Source organism: Sinocyclocheilus rhinocerous, unplaced genomic scaffold (genome assembly GCF_001515625.1).
Source record: "Sinocyclocheilus rhinocerous isolate Xijiao unplaced genomic scaffold, SAMN03320098_v1.1 scaffold889, whole genome shotgun sequence".
NCBI classification, from domain to species: domain Eukaryota; kingdom Metazoa; phylum Chordata; class Actinopteri; order Cypriniformes; family Cyprinidae; genus Sinocyclocheilus; species Sinocyclocheilus rhinocerous.
In genome coordinates, this window is record NW_015638024.1 from 2,150,505 (window position 1) to 2,177,149 (window position 26,645).

At 37.8% G+C, this 26,645-nt stretch overlaps 3 protein-coding genes across 4 annotated transcripts in view; 2 read left to right on the forward strand and 1 right to left on the reverse strand.

Annotated features, from left to right (window-relative positions):
* Positions 1 to 2,418, forward strand: part of plch2b (phospholipase C, eta 2b) — a 14,827-nt gene extending 12,409 nt beyond the window's left edge. Inside the window, exons 19-22 of the mRNA XM_016564611.1 lie at positions 502 to 648; positions 759 to 838; positions 958 to 2,143; positions 2,314 to 2,418. Of these exons, the coding sequence (XP_016420097.1) occupies positions 502 to 648; positions 759 to 838; positions 958 to 2,143; positions 2,314 to 2,330 (1,430 nt within the window). The 3' untranslated portion in view covers positions 2,331 to 2,418. The remainder of the gene's footprint in view (positions 1 to 501; positions 649 to 758; positions 839 to 957; positions 2,144 to 2,313) is intronic.
* A 1,352-nt stretch (positions 2,419 to 3,770) lies between these two features.
* Positions 3,771 to 13,040, reverse strand: LOC107749458 (probable glutamate receptor). Its single transcript, XM_016564622.1, has 11 exons — positions 12,902 to 13,040; positions 11,389 to 11,743; positions 10,792 to 10,867; positions 9,113 to 9,144; positions 8,803 to 8,982; positions 8,424 to 8,650; positions 8,150 to 8,247; positions 6,558 to 6,775; positions 6,237 to 6,456; positions 4,360 to 4,604; positions 3,771 to 4,146 (listed from the first exon to the last, which is right to left on the reverse strand). Exons 2-11 carry the CDS (start codon positions 11,389 to 11,391, stop codon positions 4,048 to 4,050), a joined length of 1,398 nt encoding a protein of 465 aa, XP_016420108.1. The 5' UTR covers positions 11,392 to 11,743; positions 12,902 to 13,040; the 3' UTR covers positions 3,771 to 4,047.
* On the forward strand, positions 12,329 to 26,645 carry LOC107749455 (bromodomain and PHD finger-containing protein 3-like). Of its 2 annotated transcripts, none has more exons than XM_016564618.1 (13): positions 12,329 to 12,624; positions 14,120 to 15,624; positions 16,410 to 16,563; positions 19,419 to 19,550; positions 19,698 to 19,826; positions 20,291 to 20,603; positions 20,823 to 21,092; positions 23,090 to 23,671; positions 23,784 to 23,862; positions 25,091 to 25,176; positions 25,260 to 25,345; positions 25,448 to 25,602; positions 25,699 to 26,645. In XM_016564618.1, exons 2-13 carry the CDS (start codon positions 14,132 to 14,134, stop codon positions 25,880 to 25,882), a joined length of 3,663 nt encoding a protein of 1,220 aa, XP_016420104.1. In that variant the 5' UTR covers positions 12,329 to 12,624; positions 14,120 to 14,131; the 3' UTR covers positions 25,883 to 26,645. The 2 variants fall into 2 exon arrangements, with proteins under 2 accessions (XP_016420104.1, XP_016420103.1); XM_016564617.1 differs by having other exon boundaries at positions 12,504 to 12,624; positions 14,275 to 15,624.

The window sequence follows — 26,645 nt, forward strand, 5'->3', positions numbered from 1 at the left end:
CCCATTGACAACTTTCTGGCAGAGGGCAGCAGATTTTCCTCAAGAATTTGACAGTATATTGCCCTATCCATTTTTCCTTCTATCCTGACAAGTTGCTGTTGGCCTCTTGGTCGCCTCTCTGACCAGTTTCCTCCTGGCTCTTAAGGACTGAAATGCTCCAGGATAGCTCTTTTCAGGCTGAGCTAATCAACATGACCACAGCCTATCGCAGATGAAAGTCAAATGTCTTTGTGTGCCATTGAGAAGGTGATTAGTTACACCTGATTGAGTTTACAAGTAATTTTTAGGAGGGGGTGATCCTTTTTCCAACTCAGTCATTATACCCACTTTTATTTTATGTTATTTTATACAGAAGGCTTACATTATATTTAACATATTTATTATTATATTACATTATTATATATTAAAATATACAGAAAAATCATTAATTTCACAAAAATCTTTTTAGTATAGTGCAGCCAAATGTAACACATTGCCCATGTTTTAATGCCACATTAACAGGTTTTAACCCCATGTGGGAGGAGACACTTGTGTTTACGCTGCACATGCCTCAGATTGCCTTAGTACGCTTTATGGTTTGGGACCATGATCCAATTGGAAGAGACTTCATTGGACAGAGAACCATAGCATTTAAAAGCATGATGCCAGGTAAATTACATACCATTTGGTGACATTATTGGACAGAGAATAATGTATATATTTACATATTTTTTCAATAATTTAGTCAGTCAGCCTTATATTATTTCCTTGTTCCACAGGCTATCGACATGTCTATTTAGAAGGCATGGAAGAAGCATCTATCTTTGTCCATGTTGCCATTAATGACATCACAGGAAAGGTAACTTTTTATTCGATTTTTTGCATAAATCTATCTTTTGTCATTGTTTAGAAATTTTGACTGTTGTTAATCATCATTTTAATATTATAAAATTGTTCTGCTGATATATTTATTACCAGGTCAAATCAAGCAACGCAGTAAAGCAGCTAATCCAGAAAAACCTTATGCAGACCTCTGAAGATGGCACAAGGACATCTTTTGGTCTGAACTTCCTGCGAAAAGGTGCTGGAAAGAACCAAGCAAAAGTGGTGAAGGGCTCAGCCGACTGCTACACCAAAGAAGACTTTCTAAACAGACGTTACAGTGATGACGTGAGCTCGAAAGGCAGCAGGAGCACCTCACAGTCTGCATCTTTGCTCAGAGGAGCTCAAAGTGAACCCCTGAGAAGGGCACATAAGGTCTGTTTTCAGGAGCCAGAAGGATCTCATGAGGCACAGCGCCACCTGTTCTCCATCACATGCTCTGGTGGAGCAGGAGTGGCTACGGACTACACCAACTTAGCATTTGTTTCAAAAGACAGTTCAGATTTGGACATTCAGACTGTGGTTCAATCACACCTTGAGGATACTAAAGAGTTGACTGTTCCAAAACGAAATAAACCAGAGTGTGAGCCTGCAGACGTAGCAATATCTAAAATGAAGGTTCCTGCTTCTAGACTGAATAATCAGCCCTTGTCGAAGCAGATCTCAGCCGTTAAATCTGTCATTGAGGCTTCAGAGCAGGAACCTGAGATGTATGAACCTCAACAACTTACACATGAGTGTGAACCCTTAAATTTCCATCCAATACCTGATGGTATACTAGATCCTTCCAGTGGAACGTTAAACACCAGAAACATGGTGCTCAGGAATAAATTTGGACGTTCTTTAGATGGTAGGCTTAACCCTCAGTGGCAGCCATTGTCAATCCCCGAAACCCCTGTGCTGAGCAGACGCATGAATGACCCAGACACACCATCTTCCAAAGATTCACCATTTAAAGGACGCAGATCACAAAGCGTCCCAAGACGCCATCCGCCCTTGCCACCAAACACACCCCATCACATTAGGAAAGACTTCCTCAACCAGTACCCTCTCCCTCAGTGCAGTTACTCTGCAACAAAAAACTCTGTTCCTAATAATCACAACCTCGCTGAGAGTGAATCAAGCAGCCTAAGTAGTTTGGACAGCCTTGACCTGAGTACTCTGCCATCCCGTTTCCCTGACAACCAGCAGCAGACAATGGGCACACTGCAGAGGGAAATGAATGCTCTGTTTGAGCAGAAAATGTGTGAGATTCGCTGCCATTCACCACTGTTTTTCAGAGGTGAGTCGTAAGGCACAGAACAGTGCCTTTTCTAAATGATAAATTATGTTAAATTAATGCTCTTTTCATGCTGGTTGAAATGTCTAGAGCAAAATAAAAATAGCTTTTTATTTGACCTTCCAAGAGATCTCGCTGATGTTAATTTATGGTGGGTTTTTAATCTTTTTTAGATTCATCAACATTGTAGAAAAAACAAACATGCATGTAAAACCTAAGAAGCAACTGAAATAAAATTCCACACTGCAATTATGGATATAGACAGATGCTACAGGAAGAAAAGCAATTACAAAAATACATATTTGTATTTTGTACAAGTATTATCTTGTGTAAATCTTACTCATCATCTCATAAAGGAGCTTGGAATGTTGCATTTGTTTTTTTGCATTTGGAAGCTGCAATTCACAGTTTAAAACTAAGCATATGTTTCTAGTCATGTTTGTTAAAAAATGCAATCACGCTTGGGTATTAAATCTAGTTTATTAATTCATTAATATACATGGTGCCAGAATGCATACCTCATTTGTGATAGTAAGAGTAGTATGCTTTTAACATCATTTTATGTATTTTTACTTGTACTTTTTATAGGCATTTCCTTGCATTTCTGAATTTATTACAAGCATTTCCTCTGGTGTACATAACTGAACAAACATAAAATCAAATGTACTCTTTTTTACTTGTCCTCAATCTTTGTCATTCATTAACAAAATAGATTTTATATTTAACATTTTTGATTCCTAATTCTGGTCTAAAACGTTTCTATATTGTTTCAAGATGGAATGCATGAGAATAATCTAATAAACTGCATAATATTTTGCTGCAAGATTAAAAAACGTGTCTCATTGCAACAGCTTTACTGAACAGACAGGTAGCTTGATTTAAATGTAAAATGTTTTTTATTATTATTATTAAATTATGTATAAAAATAGGGGAGAGCAGGGTGATTTGGGCCTGTGGGGAAGTTGAGCCACCTCTTGTTTCTTGACAACCTTAAACAAAATTGGTGATGTGACCACAAATATATGAGAGTTGTCCATTTTACTCACCCTGTGATAGAGAGAGGCCCATGGAATAATTGCTAACTACATTTAAGTTCAAAAAACATTTTTTTGCTGTTCAAAGTGACCTTTTTATGTTCAAGGACTCATGCTTCTTGTGTCTGAACAATTACAGACAAATCTGAAAAATTATCATGTGTTTGTGCTTTAGGAAGTTATAATATGAGGCTGTACTGTTAGCATGATGTTAGCTCTAAACTGCTGGACAATGCAAGTTAGTTAAAATGGTAAGAGTGGGGTAATTTGAGCCAAAAGTCCTGGGGTAAGTTGAGCCAGTGGCTCACCCCTTCTTATGATAATAAAGTATTCCTTTACTGTAATTCTACATTATAATTCATTAATTTTAGACCAAACATTTTACTTGTTCTTTGTTTTAAACTTTACATTTTAAATAGGCCTTGTTTATGAAAATTGGCCATTTAAGTTTTTATGAAATTGTATTTCCCTGCAACATTTGTAAGTGGGATATTGAATACTATTAGCCCGGTTCTGTAAGGTCAATTGCAGTTTGTTTGATTTTTGATTTATTTATCCAATTATACTTTATTTTGTTCTGAAATTTTTTAATAATAAAAAAAATGCCTTCAAAGTTGTGAACTGTATCTTTAAATAAAACTTTTAAGACGTCATCCATATATCCATTCCATTATCCAAACCTCTTTGTCCTTATTAGGGTCATGGGGAGCATCTTATCTAAATCAGTTAAAATATAAAATGTTAAAAATATATATAATTATCTAACTTGGGAAATAGTAATAATACCTAGCACCAGATAATGTACAAATCTATGAACAATAAAGTCGTTCTGCTATGTAAGACTTGCATATTACATCAATGTTGTTGAGCATTTTATGCCTTGTTTTTGTCTGAGGTTTCCTGGGCTCCCTTTGTGTTGGTCATTCTCAAACGCTGGCTCAACTCCTGAGTCAAAACTGCGCAGCAGGATTTCTGTATGGATGAGAACAGGTTTATTGTCACAGACTGTATTATAATAAACAAAAACACGTATCAAAATGTGCTACTGTACAGTTGAAATCTGTGCTTAAGTTTAACAACCACTAAAAACCTGTAAATGTTCTTCCAAGTGTGGTAGTTCATTCAGATGTTTGTGTGTGTGTGTGTGTGTGTGTGTGTGTGTGTGTTTATATTGGCATTACTTGCCTTCTGCTCCCCTGCAGTGCTGCGAGACTTTGAGGTGAGTTCAAACAAGGAGAGCAGCACTCCAATCCCAAGGCCTATAGCCAGAACCAGGAAGATGCCCTTCATGCTATGGGCCCTCAGAGACGAGCCTTTGGCACTATCCGGTATACAGCTGCTAGCCCACCACTTAGTGCGCAGGTACGTTAGCTCCCCAGCCTCACTCAGCTGCAGGATAGCCACACTTAGGTTCTTGAGCATGGGAGATCCTGTTCCAAAACATACTTTGGCATTAAAACCATTCACTGCAAATTGAACGAGACAATGGTAAGTAATAAAAGTAATGGGCATGGCAAAAGGTGGCGTGACTCAGAGGTAGCGCTTAAGTAGCGCTTAAATGAACCTGGTAGCGGTCAGGTGGTACAGTTGTTACATGATCCAAGTCGTAGCTCACAGAACATTCAGAGCTTATAAATTGTAATTACGTGTTCTGGAGCATGTGAAGGCTTTGGCATTGATAGTGTTGGCATAGAAACACATAAATCAGCTCTGAGTAGAATGTCTCGTGTTGTCATCTCAGAATTACGGGAATTACAACATTGGCATGAAGGCAGCGTAAACCCCTAACCCTAACCAGTTAGAAAGACCTTTATCCATGCCCCTACCTTTCGGCACGCCCTAATTTTTCGCCAGGCACACTGCTCCAGCATGCAATTATCCCTACTTGGATTGAACTGCAGCAACAGCTGAAACATCAAGATGTCTTGTGCCTCTCTTTAAACAAATAATTTATCCCAAAAAAAGTTATTTTTCAAGTAAAAGTTAAAGGAATAGTTAATGGAAAAATGAAAATACTCACTCTCAGGCCATCCAAGATGTAGATGGCTTTGTTTCTTCATTAGAACAAATTTAGAGAAATTTAACATTCCGTCTTGCTCACCAATGAATCCTCTGCAGTGAATGGGTGCCAGAATGAGAGTACAAACAGCTGATAAAAACATCACAATAATCCACAAGTAACCCACACGACTCCAGTCCATTAGTTAACGTCTTGTGATGCAAAAGGCTGTGTTTGTAAGAAACAAATCCATCAAAGCGTTTTTAACTTCAAACAGTTGCTTCCAGCTATGAGTCCATAATCCATAATATTGCTTTCTCCAGTGAAAAAGTCATCTTGTCTGAATCAGGAAAGAAATACGTATAGATCAAGCAAAAACAGCTCAAAACTGTTCAAAACAAATATGTGGATTTTGTTGTGAGAGGACAACAGGGGATATGCTTTTTCACTGGAGGAAGTGTTATTATGGATTATGGACTATAGTATTTTGGCTAGCAGCGATGGTTAAGTTAAAATGCCTTGATGGATTTGTTTTTACAAACACGCAGCTTTTCACTTCACAACGCATTAATTGTTGGACTGGAGTCGTGTGGATTACTTGTGGATTATTGTGATTTTTTTCTTTTTATCAGCTGTTTGGACTCTCGTTCTGACGGCACCCATTCACTGCAGAGGATCCACTGGTGAGTAAGTGACTTTACGCTACATTTCTCCAAATCTATTCTGAAGAAATAAACTCATTTACATCTTGGATGGCCTGAGAATGAGTAAACTTTTACCTAATTTGCATTTTTTTATTAACTACAGCTTTAATGTATACGTTTTTAAACTCCTTTGGGGAAAAAAAATAAAATTTCACTCAAACTGTAGTAAATTTTACAAATAATTACAAAGAAACAGCAAGTAACACACTGAATTTAACATGCAATTTTGTGAAAGAGTAAAGACTAAAATAGTATTTTCTTGTAAAACATACTCTAATAATCTTTATTTACAACTGTGATAAATAATTTTTACAGTGTACATCCATTTAAAAAAAACTGCTTAAATATGTTTGTCTCACCAAGAGGAGTTACAATGCTGTAACCTCTCATCCCGATGACCTCATGTGCCCGGACCAGTTCACAATGCCGTGCCACAGCTAAGTCCAAGGACACTGATTCTCCAATAAAAGCATAGTTTCCTTCCTTTGCTTTCTGGACACCCTCATCCATGGAGGACACGAAACTCTTTCTCCGCTCCATGTGCTCATAGATACGACGGTAAGATGGGTTATTCGAGTTCTGTGCAAAAAGAAAACATGTTGGGAAATCTTTTCTGTAACATCTGGCAGGAATGAATTTGAGTAATCAGAAGAATGTGCATATAATTCATGTGATTAGACCTTAAAGAAGGCGAGGGTGGAGGAGCTGGCAAGTGTTCCATATTCTATTACATCCTGATTAGCCAAGTCCTCAAAACCTTTAATCATGAGCGGTGCAGAGTCAGACCCCTGAGAGGAACTGAGGCTGGAAAAATAACAGGCCAGGAGCACGACGGCAAACAACCACCAGGTACAACTGATAACCCTTCCTGACACAGCTTTAGGGTGAGGGCCTGCACCTGCAGAAAGCAAAACAAATGAGAGGAAAAGACGTTATCCTTTCATTATCAACGACTGAAAAGTAGTTTGCAGGAAAAATAGCTGCAGGCAGCAATAAAGGGCCAAGCACACAGTGAAATATACCTGACTATACATTATCTGGAAAATACATTGTAGGGCTGCATATTCCTGTTTTTAAAGACAGCCGGTTTAAAGGATATATAAGTATATTATTGCTTATATCTTTTGATATGTAGGAGGTGCAGGCGTGAAATATAAGGGACTCTATAAGGGTATGGCAGCGATGACATTTTCCAAGTTTTGTTTTCTTACACCAAAGCATCTCTAAGACAGAGCTTCAGAGACAGAGATTTGTTCATGCACTTAGTGCACTACTTTGGCCTCTTTATTGCCATCTGTGATGTTGAAATGTTGAAAAAAATTAAATCCTGCTAGCTAGAAAATTTTCTGTTTATGGACAGCAGTGTTATTATCATTGACTAAAACCATTAAAAGCATTTTTGTTAGTTTAAATAAAGCTGAAATAAAATAATTATTAGATGAAAAACACACTAAATGAAAATTAGAAATCATGCCTTGGCAACTAACTAAAATAAGTTTAATTTGAAGCACTAAAATGACTAAAATAACTGAAAATGAATAAAAAAATAAAAATAAACCTAAATAGTTATAAAAAATAAACTAAACTAAAAAAAAGGTCTGAAAAACTAAAATAAAGCTCAAATAATATAAATATTATATTACTTTAAATTTAAGTTAAAACATCTGGAAACAATTATTATTAAAATTGAACTAAAACTGAAATAAAAATAAATTAAGCCTAAACTTAATTAAACAGTATTATTAATAAAAAATGTTAATTTAATATTAATATAATAGCATATTAATATTAATACAAATAAATTCAAAAGCAAATAACAAAATTGAAATGAAAACAGAAAAAATAAAAACAAATGCTAATTCATAATATTAATAAAAACGATATAATAGTATATAAATACTACTAAATTAACACTGACGGACCTGATGTAAACATGAAATTCAACCTGACCACTTAAAATATATATCACTATTGTAGGAAAAACTTCCATTGTAAACCAATAAGGATATGCAAAACAATTTTTAACACACACACACAAAAAAATCCAATAAGTCATTATTGCTAGGCTTGATCTGAAATAATTTTGGTGAAGATTCCACAGATGTTGCAAGAGATGTAGCGAACAGTAAATAAACCAGATCAAAATGGCCATAAAATATATGGTAGACACTGGAAAGATGATCAAATATTTCCTGCATTCAAAGGGTCAGGACTTTGGGGTTTTCAGTGCATGACCCCTAAAAACTGCTCATACATTCATTTAGATGATTACCTTGCAGACTTAGGGCTCCCGCAGCATACCACAAACTGTGGAGAAGAGTGAAGCGATTTGGCTCTGTCTCAGGCTGACTCCATTCACATGGACTCAACCTTGATAGAAAAGACAAACGCAGAATTGAGTTTCAGAACCCTATTCAGAAACCATCCTGGAAAAGAGTACAGCAGTTTTATAGTTTTACTAATAGTATTGTTTAAAATGTTTAGTGTAGTAAATGAGTAAGGGCTCTTGTTCTATGTGTCTCTGGTGTTCTCCTCCTTTCTCTGACCTTCCCACAATGCAGATGCAGACTGCAGTCACAAAGTATGCAATCAGGATGCCGAACCAGGTCTCCCCAGAGAAGGGGGACAGGAAGTCAAAAAACCCGGCCTCTTCAGAAACGATATCTTTGCGGAGGAGGATACTGATTCCGGTCTGCATGTAAGGTTTTGTCATTCCCACAGCCTTCTCACGGGCAGCAGTGAGAGTGAGGGGAGCCATGGCGAGATCAGCTTCCTGTGAACAAAACACATGAAAGGTTTGACACTACTTAGGAAGGATTAATATCATCGAGATAATTTAATTGCCGTGCTGGTTTTTGATTTATGTGCATCAGTACAATCCCAGTACTATTGTGTATTGTGTATTGTGTAAAGCACATCACATACCCCTCTAACAACCTCCCCAATCATTCCGTTCCAGTTTCCACTTTCATCCTGTCGGCCATAAGCTCCATCCTTTACCAGGTGAACTTTGTATTTGAAACCCAGTTTCTTAGCCAGCTCAGCGAGCAGATCCATACAGTAGCCTTCCAACTGCGAGCCCTTGCTCATTGTATAGGGGTCTTGCTGAAATTAAAAAATGTAAGTTGTTAATATAAATAAATTATTCATATAATGAAATCATTGCTAATTTAAATAATATTAAAACACAAAATAACATAATATTTGATCATTTTTAACTTATTTTAATCCTTACCTTTATGGTGGTAACTATCAGCTCTTGCCTTGCTGAAATGGAAAAATTATAATCAAATATTATTAATATAATTATTATAAATACAAGTACATTTATATACACTATCGTGTCGTAAGTTTTTGTTTTTTTAAAAGAAGTCTCTTATGTGCTCACCAAAGCTGCGTTTATTTGATAAAAAATGATATATGATTATAATTTAAAATAACTGGTTTCTATTTTAATATATTTTAAAATGTAATTTATTCATGTTGGTGAAGTTGAATTTTCAGCAGCCATTACTCCAGTCTTTCAGTGCCACATGATTCTTAATAATATTCTAATTAGCTGATTTACTGCTCAAGAAACATTTTTCTAAATATCAATATTGACAACAGTCGTGTTGCCTAATATTTTTGTGGAAACAGTTATACATGGTGAATAGAACGCAATTAATTTCAAATCTCTTTCCTTGCTGAATACAATTAATTTCTTTAAAATAAAAATTCAAACTTTTGAACGGATGTGTAGATAATACTAAGATCTCATCATAGGACCCTGTTCATAACGTCAATAAGCATTTCAGTTAAAACAAAAGGTTGAATGAAATTTCAAGGGATTGAAGTCGATAAACAAAACAGAGTCCTACTGAGTAAACACTTTTGAAAACTTCAGATCTGTTCAAGAGTGCGTTTGTTCAAAAGTGACCTCAAGTTGACACAGAGAGACATGGCCAAGATTTCAGTGGCTCCTCTATTGATCTGCCAAATCAGTTCTCTGGCTGGGAGTCTCACTTCCTGCTGCATTTCATTTGTGTCACAAATAGCTCCATCTTAAAGTAGCCAGAGTCATCAAAGAACCTTTTGTTCGGCAGCAATCTTTAGCGAAAAAGCCCCATCCTCGATCCGTCTGCGAATCTCAGGGAGATGATGAGTGAATGGCACGGCTGCGTCCGGGTTTCCGGAACCCGCAACGTTTGGCTGTGTTTTTATACTTTCTCAGAAGTGAGAGACAACATCTCATTGCAGGGCTGAACTGTGACTAATTGGAGTTACTGTTTTTTTTTTTTCACTTGATCACGAAGGCCTGGTAAGGGCAGTCAAAGAGTATCTGAAGCTAAAGTTCGGCGAAGCCCTCAGGACTCCATCAACACCATAAAGTGATGCTGACACTCATCAGCTCCTCCTATTGAATTTATGACAGACACAGAGGGTCCTCGACATGCTGTCATAGCTTGGCATGTCTTAAACACTGTTCTGCTTGTTCAAGGCTTTGAATTGATTTATAACCATTTTTGAGAAGGTTTCAGCTGGCTGACTTCCTCTCTGTCAGAATGGGGTATGAAGTGTGCCAAGCAGGATGTGGTCACTATCTTTGATGATGTGCCCAGCTGACTGTTCAGCCATTTATCATATGACAGGCCTGTGAAATTCAAGAACTTCATGCGGCGAGGACAAGACGAGTTGGCACAGATTTCATCATAGCTGCTGTTTATGAAATTACACGAGATGCTGTAAAAGTAATTAATGCCTCGATTGTATTCCTTGCAGAAACAGAACTGATTCTAAGATGGAATACAAGAAATAAAATGATGTGCTGCGTGATGCCATTACATCATAACAATTTCACATGAGACAAAAACACAGTAACTGCAGAACACAGGAATATTTATCTTTTACATTATATATCAACTTTAGAAATACCTGCTATGCAGATCTCTGACCCCAGCAGCAATACTATGCATAAAGAGACAATTCCCAACATGTTGCTGGTTCTGACCTGCAAGCCAAACAGACAATCTGTTTATGTATTAACACATTTTAAAACATTTCTATATTAACATATTTATATATAATATTTACATTAAAAAAACACATGATGACGACTTATTACACTTACAATATTAAATGTATACGCTATGTATAGTCTATTTTATTACAATTAATAATACTATAGTCCTCTTTCTACATACACATAGGCTATTTAGTATTAATAAATGTAATAAGTGGTCAGCATGTCCTTTAAATTATATATACATACATGTGTGTGTGTGTGTGTGTGTGTGTGTGTGTGTTTTAAAATATAAAATAATATAATATGTATATATAAAATGAAAATAACATGTACAACCACATTTTATATGACTTCTTAATATTTTGTTGAGGTTACTGACAGTACTAATACTACCATATGACCACCAATGCATTTTCAGAGCTTCCAGCATACTTCAAATCAAACAGACATAATTGACTTTATAAGGATCTATCAATCAAACAGCATCCTCCCAGTCTCACACTTACCATTATGGCTGCTGTGAAATTCCACTGTGCTGGGGCTGAACTGACACTGACGCCGATCAAGACAGTGCTGTGCTTTGCAATAATGAATTAGAGGGTTCTCACTAAAGGCTTGGGAAAAGCCAATGGGTTTCGGGGGGTGGAGAAAGTCATCCAAACACTTATAATGAAATGTGGGTTGATAGAATGTTCTGGAGCAGGATGAATTATAGATTTGATATAGGCCTACTTCCAGAATATGTCAGATACAGACGATATTGAAAATCCATGGAATTTTGATTTTAGCATTTGTGTCAAATTTCAGTCTTAGGTCAGAATGGCCCAATATTAACTAGCGTGACCTCCAACACCAGTGTATCTGGGAAAAATGATAAAGCATAGCATAAAGTAAACAAAAATCACATATAGTACATTAAAAGATGGTCTTCACATTCAGATGAAAAAAGAAAATATTAATTAATCTCAGATTGTTTGAAACAATTCGATATTATTTAATTACAAAATAAAATAACAATGCTATTAATAATGGGGACCAAAAAATCACAAATCACATACGATTAAAGGATGGTCTTTATATTCAGAGGAAAATAGAAAGGGCGAAATTATGTTTAAAACGTAATGATGCCGATGCTTATGATAGTAGTAACAACAACAACATTATTATCATAATTAATAATAATAATAATGATGATCGTATTATTATTATTATTATTAGCTACTAAATCATGTTTTTTTTTCCACAATAAACCATACAATACACGGGCGTTTTATGTAGCTTGTGAACATGGAGTCTATGCGCGCAAACAGATCAGAGAAGTCTGTGGTGTTGTTTTTCTCCTCGCTAGCAGTCTCTACTGGCTTCAGTAAGACTCCAATGCCTCACGATGAGCATTTCGACCAATGACAGCCCAGTGCGCATGGTGCGCGTGACAAGTGCAAACCCAACGCCGAGAATTCGCCTTTTTTTCTAAAGGGGCGTATTTTTCTTGCCAATTTAATTACAAACCAACGTTCAATGCACACGATACACTCTGCAATAATGTCAGGCGCCTATCTAAAACACTCGAGCACCATGTCAAGGTGATAGTGTTGTGTAAACAGCCGGGATGCGTGTTTAGAAACGTTTTTTGGAAGTCTCATCAATGGAGGGTTGAGGAAGCCCGTCTTGCTACAGAAGAGGACGCTGTCGCCCCTGAATATGACCGGCATTCTCTTTCGTTTCGAGCGATCGATAAAAGAGTAAGTTTGCACTGCTTTCTATAAAGAGTACGTTAACGTCGCGGGGGCAGGCAGCGCTGCGGTTGCTTGCTTGCACTCTAAATATGGCTCCAGCACTGAAAGGCGCTCATTTACTAGCTGCTTTGCTGACAGTAACGTTACACGGCGCTTTATTACATAGAAGTGCTTTTTCTCTGCAGATACGCACACGGCATTGCATGCAAACGACTTGCAGATAGCTATAGCGTCATATGCAGTTATCTGTCGTTTGGTTGATAAAGTGTAAAAAGATATATACACCGTCAGAGTTTGTTATCAGGAAACACAATCAAGGTTGAGACTGTCCATCAGTCCTGCTAAAATGGCTGACTCGCCTGTCTCGCTTCAGGATTGGTATTTAGCGCTCTGCAACCGAACTACGTCAACTGAGTCGAGGAAACATTGAAGGTCTGTCCGGTGATTGGCTCGAATTATTCACGTGATATGTTCAAAGCACCCTATTGGTTCGCCTGATATATATTTATTTCCAATGTTTCAAATGGAGTGACATGCATGCTGTAAATGTGTATCTGCACATTTTAGTGGTAATAAGATGTTTATTGTTTACAATAAAGCTTTTACTTTTTATGTAACAGCAAACACACTATGAAGGAGCAGAGTAGCTGCTACATTTTACAGTTAATGTTCTATTATGTGCTGATGTTAACACTCTTATAATTGCTAAAAACAACCTGAGAAGCTTTTCAGGACTAAGGTTTTTATGTTTTAAGGCAAGATACTACAGGTGAATAGGGTAAACATTTTAACTAATGATATCACCATATCTTTTGCTTTGATAAATCACAGTGCATTGAGACAGATTTGTATTATATTTGTTATGCTTAAATATGCATATGATGCATTGTCTAATGATATATGCAATAATTTGCATGCATTTCTTTGATAAAAATTTGATAAAGCCAGAATTGTTTTTTATTTTTGTTGACTTACTAGACTCAGTTTTTTTACAGAGGGGATTTTGGATGTTTTTTTAATCACTCCATAAATCAGATACTGTCAACAGCCAAAAAAAAACAAATTGGGGGAATAAAATTTTTATAAAAACCATGCAAATGATACATGAACAATCTCTTCTGTAAAAAAAAACTTTCGAATATTGACAGGAATAAAATTGGAAAGATTGGTGTATGTACATGCTACTGAAGTAGAGATTTCTGTCTCAATGCATCAGAAAAAAAACTCATTTTGAGAAAACGCCCTTAACATTATGTAATCTAATTAAAATCTACTGATGCAAATAGATAGTGTAATAAAAAAAACACTTAAATGTGTGTTTTGGATGTTTTCTTTCCACTAGTCTGAAAGAAGACATGTTATAGAAGCAAAATATAGCAATAGCCCAAAATTGACCAGTGCATGAAATGGTTTTGCCTGTAATCTCTTGCCTTAAGTTTTTTTCAGCAATATCTGCTCAATATTTGTAAGAAATATTTAATAAGCATTTATTTACATTAAGAGGACAACTCCAATGAGGAAGTTAAGAAAACGAGTTGGTCAGTCCAGGGCTGGAGGCTTTGGGAGAGGAATGGTCAGAGGAGACAATCTGGGTCAAGTTGGTCCATCCAGCCATGCTGACATGGACACTTTACTCTGTCCACCTTCTCCATGCAGACTGAACTTCTCTACAACCAGAGACACACTTACATATGCACAGGCTCAGAAAATGGTGGAGACTGAGCTGGAAGGAAGGCTCCACCGGATCAACATCTGCGAGCAGCTCTCTGTCGTAACCGAAGACGAGATGCTGGCTCAGGATCTGACAGAGTGCAACAGTAACAAAGAGAACAGTGAGCAGAGACGGGGAAACAAACAAGCCGCATCTAAAAGCAAGCGGAAAGATGGCAAACACGCAGCCAAAAAGAAATCGAGCTCTCAGTATAGCTTGCAAAACCAGGTCGCCCATATCCAAACCCCCTTGCCTAAGCCTACGTTTCGTAAGGTGGACACTTTCACGGCCTCAGAGGCTCCTCCTCTTCCTGTGGCTTATTACCGCTACATGGAGAAGTCAGGTGAGGAGCTGGACAACGAGGCAGAGTATGACATGGACGAGGAGGACATGGCTTGGCTAGAGATGGTCAATCAGAAGCGTGTGTCCAATGGACACGCCTCGGTCCCCCCTGATACATTCGAGTTACTGATTGACCGACTTGAGCGAGAGTCCATTTTGGAGTCCCGGAGCCAGATGCTGTCCCAGAGCACTATCGACGAGGATGCCTACTGTTGCGTTTGCCTCGACGACGAGTGTCTCAACAGCAACGTCATCCTGTTCTGCGACATCTGTAACCTCGCCGTGCATCAGGAATGTTACGGGGTGCCTTACATCCCTGAGGGCCAGTGGCTGTGCAGGCGCTGTCTGCAGTCCCCATCGCGCCCCGTCGATTGCGTTCTCTGCCCGAATCAGGGAGGTGCGTTCAAGCAAACCAGCGACGGAAGTTGGGCCCACGTCATCTGTGCTATATGGATCCCTGAAGTGTGCTTCGCCAACACTGTGTTCCTGGAGCCCGTGGAGGGAGTGAAGAACATTCCTCCTGCACGATGGAAGCTCACCTGTTACCTGTGCAAACAGAAAGGCAGGGGGGCATCTATTCAGTGTCACAAAGCGAACTGCTACAGGGCGTTTCACGTCACTTGTGCCCAGAGAGCCGGTCTCTATATGAAAATAGACCCTGTGCGGGAGACTGGTGCCAATGGCACTACTTTTACTGTGAAGAAGACTGCTTATTGCGAGAACCACTTGCCTCCTGGCACAGGCACTGAGGGGGATGAAGACAACGGGTTGGTTGGGGGCAGGGGTAACAGAGGTCAGAGGTCATACACATTAGGCCCTCCGCTGCAGCAAAACCAGAATGGGCGGAAAAAAGGTTCAGCCGCACAACAGAAGAAAACACGGAAGAATCCGGCAGGGGCCTCACGGAAGACAGGAGTGCCACTCCTGCTGGTGCCGCAGATACCTTCCTTTAGGTAAATGTTTTCGTCTGGTCATTTGTCTGTTATGTCTGGTCTTTTGATCTTACTTCACTGTAAGCATGTAGCAGAACCTTATCTTCACCTTATTTTCAGTCAGTGTGGAAGTGACTTAATTCTAGTGAATGTTAAATTGATCAAAAGTGATAGTAAAGAATTTTACATTGTAACAACTTCTATTTCAAATAAATGCGTTTTTTTTTATCTTCTATACATCAGAGAATGCTGAAAAGTTTCCAGAAAAACCTTAAAACTGTTTTCTACATTGATAATAATAAGAAATGTTTCCTGAGCTCCAAATCAGGACACTGAAAACTAGGGTAATGGCTGCTGAAAATTCAGCGTTGTCATTGACAGTTATTTAATATTTTAATGATATTTTACAGTATTACTATTTTTACTTTATTTTTGATCAAGCATAAGAAACGTATTTCAAAAAAAAAAACTTGCTAACCCTAAGCTTTTGATTGGTCGTAGTGTAATAAATGTTATGGCAATAATGGCAAACAAATATATGCTTAAAGCATTAATATTGGGATACATCAAGATGTTTTTAAGGGTGAACTTGACCTTCAGCCTTCTCATCCTGTTAAAAAAGTCGTTCTTAATACTGGCTGACTATACTAGTATTGAACACTCACTTTTTACAATCCTTATGGAAAAAAATCAACACAATTGAATATCCTGTGTTACTTTAGAAATGTAACATAACAGAAGAAAAATAGGTTGTGAATGTTTCATTTAGAATTTAACAGTTGGCCTTTGTCATATTTTTTAAATAGGCTCAACAAGATTTGCACAGGGGTTTCTGTTGACAGGAAGAATCAGTTTATGCAGAGGCTCCACAATTACTGGCTGCTAAAGCGTCACTCTCGTAATGGAGTGCCGCTCATCCGCCGGCTCCATTCTCACCTACAGGCTCAGAAGTCTGAGCAGGTTAGTGTGCTGTAACACATTACTAGGGGTGTAACAATAAACCAATGCCACGGTTCGGTTCATATGACGGTTTTGGAGCCAAGGCTCGATTCGTTTTGGTTCTGTTTGTTGTGGAGGTAGGGTTCATGGCATGGCACCACTAGATTCACTTTTAACTTGTATTACCTCCTCACAGCGTCGCCAGCACGGCCTCCTAAAGTCATAAGATAACCAAGAACGTTCCAGTTAGGTACAGTATTGGTAACACTTTAGTAATTTCATGACTTATTGGCAATGTAACTGCAACGTCATAGGTCCTTACTTTAATTGCCATCAAATTACACATTCTTTTCATGTGTTCAGATGACCAGAATTTGCTATTGTAATTAAACGTCAGTGAAAAATTTAAAGGGGTCATATGATGCGATTTCAATTTTTCCTTTCTCTTTGGAAAGAATGAAGAAATTCTCTTGGTGCATAAAGAAGATCTGTAAAGTTGCAAAGACTAAAGTCTCAAATCCAAAGAGATATTCTTTATAAAAGTTAAGAGTCAACCACGCCAACCTAAAATGGCTCGTTCTAACACGCCCGCTGGCCAATCACAGCACACCTCGCTTTTCAGAACGATTAGCTTTGTAAAAATCGACGCGTTTCAGAAAGGCGGGGCATAGAGGAGAAACAATAATGTACAGTATGTGGAAAATAATGTGTTTTTTTAACTTTAAACCGCATAAACACATTTCATTACACCAAATACACAAAATAATGTTCTTTTTAGCAACATCATATGACCCCTTTAAATTTCCCTTGAGATAAAATGTGTTTCTTTTCAACAAGTAAAAAAAATAATAATAATTTAGTACCGGTAATATACAGCGCGCGCGCCTCCACGTTCAAGTTGCGTGCGCACAGTATAACGTCTGACTGGACAGTTCGTTTTTCTGAGGTGAGAGACTTTATTTCGTAACAAGATACGAAAATAAAGTTAGAATAACTACACTGACATAACATAATCTCATCTGACAGCAGATACTGAACCAGGACAACGCGTTTTTCTCCTGCACTTATCTTCAGCTGCGTCTGACCGAAGATTCATTTGTCTGAGGTGAGACTGTGAGAGTCCTAATACTTTACAACGAGTAAACCGCTTTTATAAAAGTTTATAGATATATGTAAAGGTAACCTGAACTTTGGAAAGATGATAAAACCATTTTAACTACTATTATTTATGTAGCCTACAGTACCGGTGACCGTTGAGAGTTGCCATGACAACCGGGAACACGTTCAAGCTGATGAAGAGGACGCGTCTGACATTTCTCTCAGTTTCTCGACAGTTGTATCAAAAAAGTTAAACAACTGCGTCAGATTGGTTAAGTAATGTTACCCACAGTCTACTAGAAGTCCATTTGTTAATATTTGTCTGTGATTATTTGGTAATCATCTGTCCGCTTGCAAGTACGCTTGATAACACATCTTTCACATATCACATATTAAGATGCTCAGTACCGAACTTGAATGCTTTCATTCATGTAAATAATATTAAAATTGATAATGTTTCTATTTTTGATAGTATTTGACACATCGCAACGAAAACAGGAATTTTACTTTTACAGTTGTCACAACGTAACACCTTGTCACAACAAAAGTTTGGTCATATCGTTTGATGCATTTTCTTTAATACAATTATTTAATATTTGTATTAATGGCTAGCGTTTTTGTTGTTGTTGTTCATTCTGGTATTTGTTAAAATAAAGGAAGAGAATTCATGACTCTGAATTCCTCATTCACTTCGGTTGAAATAGCCTTTAAATTAGTTTGGGCAAATGAGGACATAAATTAGGTTAGCTACTGCACGTCCTCCCAAATAAAAATACATTTAAAAAAAAAAAATTACCAACACAACTATCTGATCCACGACGTTACTATGACGTCGCAGTTACTACTTGACATCGTCACAAAGCTACGTTGTGGCGACGAAACCAGGAATTTCACTTTTCCAGTTGCCACGACGAAAGTTTGGCCATCAGATTACGTTGCAGTTACGTAACAGTCATATTTTTGTTAGCTGGGGAATTACGCACAATGCCCGCAATCCTGCAGCGAAACACAGCAACTAAACTCTAAAAATTCAGATTTAATCGAGTGGAATTAAAACATTCTTTTGTACATCAGGCTGTCCTAGAACTGAATATGGTACACGAAAAATGAAAAACACCAGGAATTATATTTTTAGTTTTTTTTTATTCTATCGTATTTAGTGTGTCTATGTCTACTGTGAAATGTTGTATTTTGTTTGTAAAGATGTAGTGTGAAAGAAACATACTGTTACAAGAAAAAATTCAGATATTGTCTGACAATAAAGTTTATATCTATATTTATCTATAAAATCATCATGGCCATATGCCTTTGAAGTGTCTCAGAAGGGGGCGGGCTAGGCCAAGAGAGTATTGCGGTATGTACCGTGGGTAGTGTATTGCTGTTTTTCGGTTACACCCCTACACATTGCGCTTTTATTGACAGTAAATAAGGTGTACTTCAACTATTAATAACCAAGCTCACACAGAATCTGTGCCAGCAGAAAGCACTGCCGATTTCTACAAATTTGCAGCACTCCTCATTCACATTTTACCTGCCCAGTGCTTGTTTGTTTATTGAATATTATTGCTAGTTTGATCATGTTTTCAGCTGTAAGTAACACATTTTCTTTGTTAAAATCAAGGAATTTTCTGCAGAATTCTGCACATTTTCTCCCAAAATCAGAGCAGAAAAAGTCTGCATAGGACAAAAGTATCACTTATGGAGTATGTTAATAGACCCAAGATTGCTTGTATGTGCATTGCTTTCACAGATTTTTTTTTTTCTTTATTCCTTTTTAGAGAGAGCCAGATGCAAAGTTGCAGGCTGTTAGAGAAGAGCTAAAGTATTGGCAGAAGCTTCGCCAGGACCTGGAAAAAGCTCGACTTCTTATTGAGCTCATACGAAAGAGAGAGAGACTTAAAAGGGAACAGGTGACACAGATCCTTTCATGTCTGTGATGTTCTTTTGTTACATTCTCAAGGCCCTGTTCTCTGCAAACAATCACTTATTGCCAGAACAGGCCCGAGGTAATTATTAATTCACAGCATTGATTTAATTTGGCTCTCTTCTCTCGTAAGATGAAACTTCAGCGGGCTACACTGGAGATGCAGCTCACCCCTGCGCTGGTGTTTCTGCACTCTACACTGGAACAGCTTCAGGAGAAGGATACTGATCATATTTTCACCACACCTGTCAATTTGAAAGAGGTGAGGAAATAACAGACAACTTTTTATTTAATTTCAATTTAATTAAATTTTTATTTAAATACTTTGTTGTTGTTGTTGTTTTAAATCACTTTAAATGTAGGATATTTAAGATGTCGGATATAATTTAAAAATTTAATGACAATAAAGTATTGTATAAATAATTGAAAATGTTGCAATTTTATAAATATTGATGAAAATAAAATTGAAGTCGTTATTATAAGGGCTAACTGGACCATGCTAACCACCCAAACTTTGGGGTAGTTCAAACTGTCATTCATCAGGGTGGGCTAACTTGCTCTCTTTTTTTAAAGCCGTTGATATATATAAATAATGACCCATTTTTGCAGACCCATTTTTAATGTTCCTGTTGTGCACATTAGCGTGTGTCTACACTGACTGGCCTTTTTATTTTAAGAGAGTAAGGAAAATCCTTTTTGCCATGTCGTCTTTTAATGTTTTCCTAGGTTCCAGACTATCTGGAGTTTGTTTCTGAGCCGATGGACTTCTCTACGATGCGTGACAAGCTGGAGGCCCATAAATACTCATCAGTGTCTGACTTGGAAAGTGATTTCAATCTCATGATATCCAACTGTCTGAGGTACAACTCCAATGACACAGTGTTCCATAAAGCTGCCATGCAACTTCGAGAGGTGGGCAGAGCTATTCTGAGACACGCCCAACTTCAGGCTCTCAGCATAGGCCTTGATCCCATCACAGGCATGCACTTGCCAGAAAAGCCCAGCACACACAATGCCACAGTCTCCTGGTGGGATGAAGGTAAGCTTCTTTCCAATGCCAAAAATCTCCCAAACAGTGTGCGGTCTTTAAATTATGTGATTAAACATTATGAAGTTTAAAAAATTTGCATTCTGTCATTATCTAATCACCTTCATGTCATTTTAAGGTTTAAATAAAGGACTAAAAAAACACCATAAATGTAGCCCATGGTGCCTGAATATTAATTATAAAAAATTTTCTTTGTCAAATGATTTACAGTTGACTTGCTGTTGGACCCGGAAAATCGTGTGCACATGTCTCCTGAGGACCAGCTGAAAACCCTGCTGGACAAACTGGATCTGATGTCATCTATGCGCACCAGCGGAGGTCGCACAAAACGCATGCGACTGCTGCGTAGAGAAATTAACAGCCTCCGTCACAAAATCAGCCACCAGGACCGCAACTCACGACTGCTGAATAGGAAAATTAAAGAGGAGAAGAGCAAAGAGGAAAAGAGCGATGAGATGGATTACATAACCTCCAATACAGGTAATGCTAAGTAAATCATGTCCAGAGGTTGTGTAAATAAATGTCTGAAAAATTTCTGCTATATTATTTATACACTTCATAGATTTCAGGGAAGTAAAAATAAATATTATACAGTGAGTTAAGAAAAGAATCACCCCCTTTAGAATAATCACGTTTTGTTGCTTTGCAGCCTGAAATGAAGACAGACACAGTTTTTGTTTTATCCAGCTGTATTTACTCACACATCCAAGTGAAAGATATAACACCAACTTGTCAGAAAAAAATAAAAAAACAGAATCACTGAGTTGGAAAAAGGATCACCCCCTTGTGTCAGTATTTTGTTACAGCCTTTAGTCTGTTGGGATATGTCTCTAATAACTTTGCACATCTAGACTTTGCCATATTTGCCCACTCTTCTTTGCAGAACTGCTCAAGTTGAGTTAAATTTGATGGTGATTGTTTGTGGACTGCAGTCTTCAAGTCTTTCCACAGATTTTCAATGTGGTTTAAGTCTGGGCTCTGATTAGGCCATGCAAGAACATTCACCTTTTTCTCCTTCAACCACTGTGTGCTCAGTTTTGCTGTGTGCTTTGTCATTGTCATGTTTGACATTCTTCTTTCCCATTGACAACTGTCTGGCAGAGGGCAGCAGAGTTTCCTAAAGAAGTTGACGGTATTTTGCCCATCCATTTTTCCTTCTATCCTGACAAGTGCATGGTGAACTGTATCGGATTTCCACCGCAAATAATAAATTTTAGTCTCATCTGCCTCAGAATCTTCAAGGTGTGTTTTGGCAAAGCTCAGTTGTGACTGCATGTGGCCTTTCTTGAGGAGTGTATTTTTTCTTGCAATACATGCTTTTTTCTTCCATACAAGCCACATTTGTGGAGAATTTGTGATATTGTTGTCACATGCACACAATGACCACTCTTTGTTCTTGCAACTGCTTCAGAGTTGCTGTAGCTCTTGGTCGCCTCTCTGACCAGTTTCCTCCTGGCTCTTTCATCCAGTTTGGAGCGACGTCCTGATCCAGGGAGGGTCTGTGTTGTACCAAATACCTTCCACTTCTTAATAATAGACTTCACTGCTTCTAGGCATTGATTAAAGCCTTTGAATTTTTTTTTGTATCCATCCATTTTTTTGTATCCATCTCCTGACTTGTACCTGTCCACAACTTTATCCCGGAGATCTTTTGACAGTGCCTTGCCACCTATAGTTAATTGTTTGCTTCAGTTGCACTACAAGGACTGAAACGCTCCAGGAAAACTCTTTTTTGAGTTGCACTGAGTAAATACAGTTGGATAAAACAAAAACCGTCTTCATTTCAGGCTGCAAAGCAACAAAATGTGATTATTTTAAAGAGGGTGATTCTTTTCTAGACCCACTGTAGATGCCTCAGTTTGCCTCAGACCATTTGCGCCTTAGTAAAAAAAATAAAAAGATAATTGCGACTATTTTTCATATCTGTGACTTCATATTTTATTGTGACCTTATATCTGGCAATTTTACTATCATTGTTGTTTTAGTATTATTTATATGCTATTGTAGTATTTGTTAATATTTTATATTAGATTTTAATCTTATATTTTCAGTTTTCTTTTTAATTTTAGTTTGTTTTACTAGTTTTATGTGCTTTTGTGATTTTGTATTTTTAAAATATTTCTATGTAGCTTTATATTAAACTGTTTTAGTTTATTAATTAAGTAATTGGAGCATTTCAGCTTCATCTTAATTTATTTCAGTTAGTTGCCAGTTTGGTTTGTCAGTTTGTTTCATTTAATATTTTTATTTGATCTGATTTCAGCTTTATTTTATTATACTTTTTTTTTTAATAGTTTTAGTTAATAACAACAATGGTTACTATTTGTTATTTTAAACTTTGTCTCAAATGACATTTTCTTTTAATTGATGCACAAATGGGCTTCCATAATGGACCATGGCAGAAAACCATGCGTCAAGTGATGGAAAATTGTTTTTAATTCAAATCTTACGAGTTAATCATTTATTTATTTCCACAGCTGAAGACCCCAAGAAATCAACATTGCCGAAAGTGCAAGAACCGACTTGTCCGGCCTCTTCACCTTTACCCGGAGATGCTCCACCAAACCCGCCTATGTTCTGCCTTGAGGCGGGACGGACCACCACAGCACAGTCAAATAAAACTGGTAGCAGAAAACAGAGGGCAAAAGGAAAAGAAAGGGGCCTGAAAGAAAATCACGATCAGATTTTAGAAGAAGACAAGAACTTCCACACAAAAGAGCAGGACCCCAGCACTCAGGAGGATGCTGTGATCAGGGTTTCCTCCACAGAGAGCCCATCTGATTCGCCCAAGATGGGTGTGGGTCGTCGGACATCGATCCTCTTCAAGAAAGCTAAAAACGGAACCAGACTGGCAAAGGACAAGCCTGTTTTATTGCAAAATGGAGTCAGCAAAGCTGAAAATGTTGCATCATCGGAGCAGAACACACCAGCCAAATTATTGTCAGCTTCACCAGCCCCAAAATCGCCCTCTCCGTCCCCTCACCAGCTGAGATCCAGAGGACTAAGTACATGCTCGGACAGCGAAGGAGAAAAGGCCCACTCTCCACCTGAAGAGAACGGTACTGGAATATCTTTACCAAGGCGATTACTCAAGTTTATTGACCAGTGATTTAAGAGCTGTTCACCACAATGTGTTTAATATGCTAAAGTGCTCTAATGCTCTTTATTTAGGCTTCACAAATGAACTCAAGAGACACAGCGGCAACTCATCAGATTCAGAAAGCTGCACTCCCACCTTCCCAGCACACAGGTAATGGATACTGTCAGCACTCTGAACTGAGTGATTTAAATTAGGAGTGCTCCGACTGATCGGCTACCAATCGCTATCGGCCTTTGGGGAGTTTGATCGGCGGTCTCTATAAAGGCCGATCTCATAAACCGTTCTCAAGCTGACGATGCGCCAGCATGCCGTGAGAGGTTTGGCATGACATGCAGTAGCACCGTCTTATAATTATAATGCTGAAGGTGAGGTACAATTCATATTTCTATATTAAATAACTTAGAAAGTAATTTGAAAACTTTCTGTGAGACTTAATTTCACAAACAGCGTGAGTGAATCACTGCAGACTCTCTCATCGCGTCTGCACTATAAGCGAGCTGCACAGCTGACACAGGAATTGTCACTTGCACAATCGAGGCAGTGTCACATCATCACTAAAGTTTATCAATTGCATTTCTTTTTAAGTCTCGCCAGTGTTTAATCTATTCAGCACTCGCACGTTCTCCTAGAGACGGTGCGCTCATGCACACTCAAAGTGCACACACATAAGGCCGCCTCACATACAGCTCACGAAATCAGGCTTGTGCCGTGTATAAGCTATTGTGCAGCAATTGCCCCATTGTAAAAACAAAAATGCACTGCATGATCAAACATTTAGGTGAGATAATTATATATTTTTGAAAAATGTCTAAAATCTCAGTGTCTCTGCATGTTGATAAAGCAAAAAAAAAAGTTCACTTTTTTCTCCTCATCATTTAAATGTAATCTCATTACAAACATGCTATTTCAATTGCCGTAATATTATGCACAAATTTACCCGAAAGTCATAGTTTTGTTCTCTTAAACACAACACTTTATTTGCAAATTAAGCGTCATGTTTTACAAACATTAATTGCATGATTTTTTTTATATTTAATTTAGAATTTATACATTTAATTTATCCTTTATAAATTATAAAGTTTACTGTATATAAGTTTATGCTCATGTTTTCTTGCTGAATAAAACATGTATCCACCTCAAATGAGTGTATACATTTTTTGTGCACATTTTGTATTGGAATCTTGTTTTTTATCCCAAAATGCACATAAAAGTACTTGGAAACCAGTTATATGAAGGGGTATTTACACCTATAATTACACTGCCCACTTGAGATTGGATCACCTGACATACTGCATATGTTAACAGCAGGTGTTCAAGGTGCCAATTACAAAGAATAGCCTTGTATTTTAAAAACGTATGTCTTTAATATTTGCTGCAGTTCCTCACCTCCGAAACGCAGTCGTGGTAAACCAGCTCTCAGCAAAGTTCCTGTTGGTGAGGAGGAGAACGGAGTTTCCAATGCAAGTGAGTACAACAAAGACCTTAAACTATATTGTTCTTTTTTTATTTGTTTTGGCCAACTGTCATTTTCTTAACTTTTTTTCTAGGCAAAGAAACTTCTCAGAATGATGAGATGGAACCTCTTACCTTGGTTTGGGCAAAATGTCATGGATACCCCTCATACCCTGCAATGGTAAGCATCACATGGTGTTGAATATATATACATGAGGCACTTGAATATATGATTTGGTATATTCAACCTATCCTAGCCTAAAGTAATGATGGTTTTCAACAGATTGTCAACCCTAATATGCCCCGGGAAGGAATTCTTCACAACGGCATTCCCATCCCTGTGCCTCCTAAAGACGTTTTGGATCTGGGTAAACGCAGAAAGGAGGAGACCGAGGAGAAGCTCTTTCTTGTGCTGTTTTTTGATACAAAAAGAACCTGGTAAAGTGAAACATACATTTCATGAAACATATTTCAAACCTGCAAGTCTGTTTTAAGCCTATCAAAGTCATTGTTTTATTATTAATTGACAATCAGGCAGTGGCTGCCGTTGGACAAGCTCCATCACATGGGCATTGACGACACTGTAGACAGACTACGTCTGATGGAGGGCAAGAAACCGAATGTGCGGAAGTCAGTGCACATGGCGTATGACCGGGCGATGACACACCTGAGCCACGTGAAGGAAAACTCAACCTTTAACCCCTCGAATTTTATATAGAGGACTTCTATTAAATGTATTGCTAAACTGACTGTAAGGTACCAGTGAAGATACGTTCAGAACATTCAGATGTTTATTGGTATTTATACCGGTGAAAGGCAGATTCATAAGCTCATTTTTTTTTTATTTAATAATTCTTCTGTCTTGTTTTCCTACCCTCCATAATTTAAGGCACATCATAAATCAAACCTGGTGTTATTAACTTTTAACCTTCTCATTCAACTAAGATTTCTAAGAATGTTTTAAAATTCACTTGTTGTAATTGCACTTATTTCTGTATGTTGAAAATGTTTTGCCACTCGTTTTTATTGAATGTGAGGTGATCGTATCAGTTATGTTGCCAATGCGCCAGGGTGTTCGGGCAGCACGGTTCAGGAACTTTGTGCTAGATGCCTTTTGTAACTGTTTACTTGGATACATTTCTGGACTGAGGATGTGCAAAAAAAAGTCCTATTGCCCTTAGAGCTACTGGTCAATCATTCTAGCGTGATCGTAATATGCTTTTCGTCTTTATCAGATTCCAACTTCTGAGCGTCTGGTGTTTAACTACCAGGGCGGTTTTAACCTACTGTGAGAGGCCATTGAATGAAAATATTCATTTCTTTGGCATTGCTTACACCCAGCACCTGTTTTGTGTCTTTTTTAAGTTAATATGTGCTGTTTATTTTAAAGAAAGGATGTGTTTGTTGACGAGCTTGTAATTGTCGGTGGAGATCACTGTGTAAATATAAATGCATGTAGAAAATATGCAGAGAATCTGAAA

What these genes read in the sequence shown, in the direction of transcription:
- LOC107749458 (XM_016564622.1), bottom strand. An exon ending in GTCAGAGATCTGCATAGCAG is followed by an intron (nt 9,145 to 10,791) that starts GTATTTCTAAAG and finishes TTTCCATTTCAG; the next exon opens with CAAGGCAAGAGCTGATAGTT. An exon ending in TGATAGTTACCACCATAAAG is followed by an intron (nt 8,983 to 9,112) that starts GTAAGGATTAAA and finishes TTTTAATTTCAG; the next exon opens with CAAGACCCCTATACAATGAG.
- LOC107749455 (XM_016564618.1), top strand. Translation starts at nt 14,132, where the DNA reads ATGAGGAAGTTAAGAAAACGAGTTGGTCAGTCCAGGGCTGGAGGCTTT. An exon ending in CCGCAGATACCTTCCTTTAG is followed by an intron (nt 15,625 to 16,409) that starts GTAAATGTTTTC and finishes TTTTTTAAATAG; the next exon opens with GCTCAACAAGATTTGCACAG. An exon ending in TTACATAACCTCCAATACAG is followed by an intron (nt 21,093 to 23,089) that starts GTAATGCTAAGT and finishes TTATTTCCACAG; the next exon opens with CTGAAGACCCCAAGAAATCA.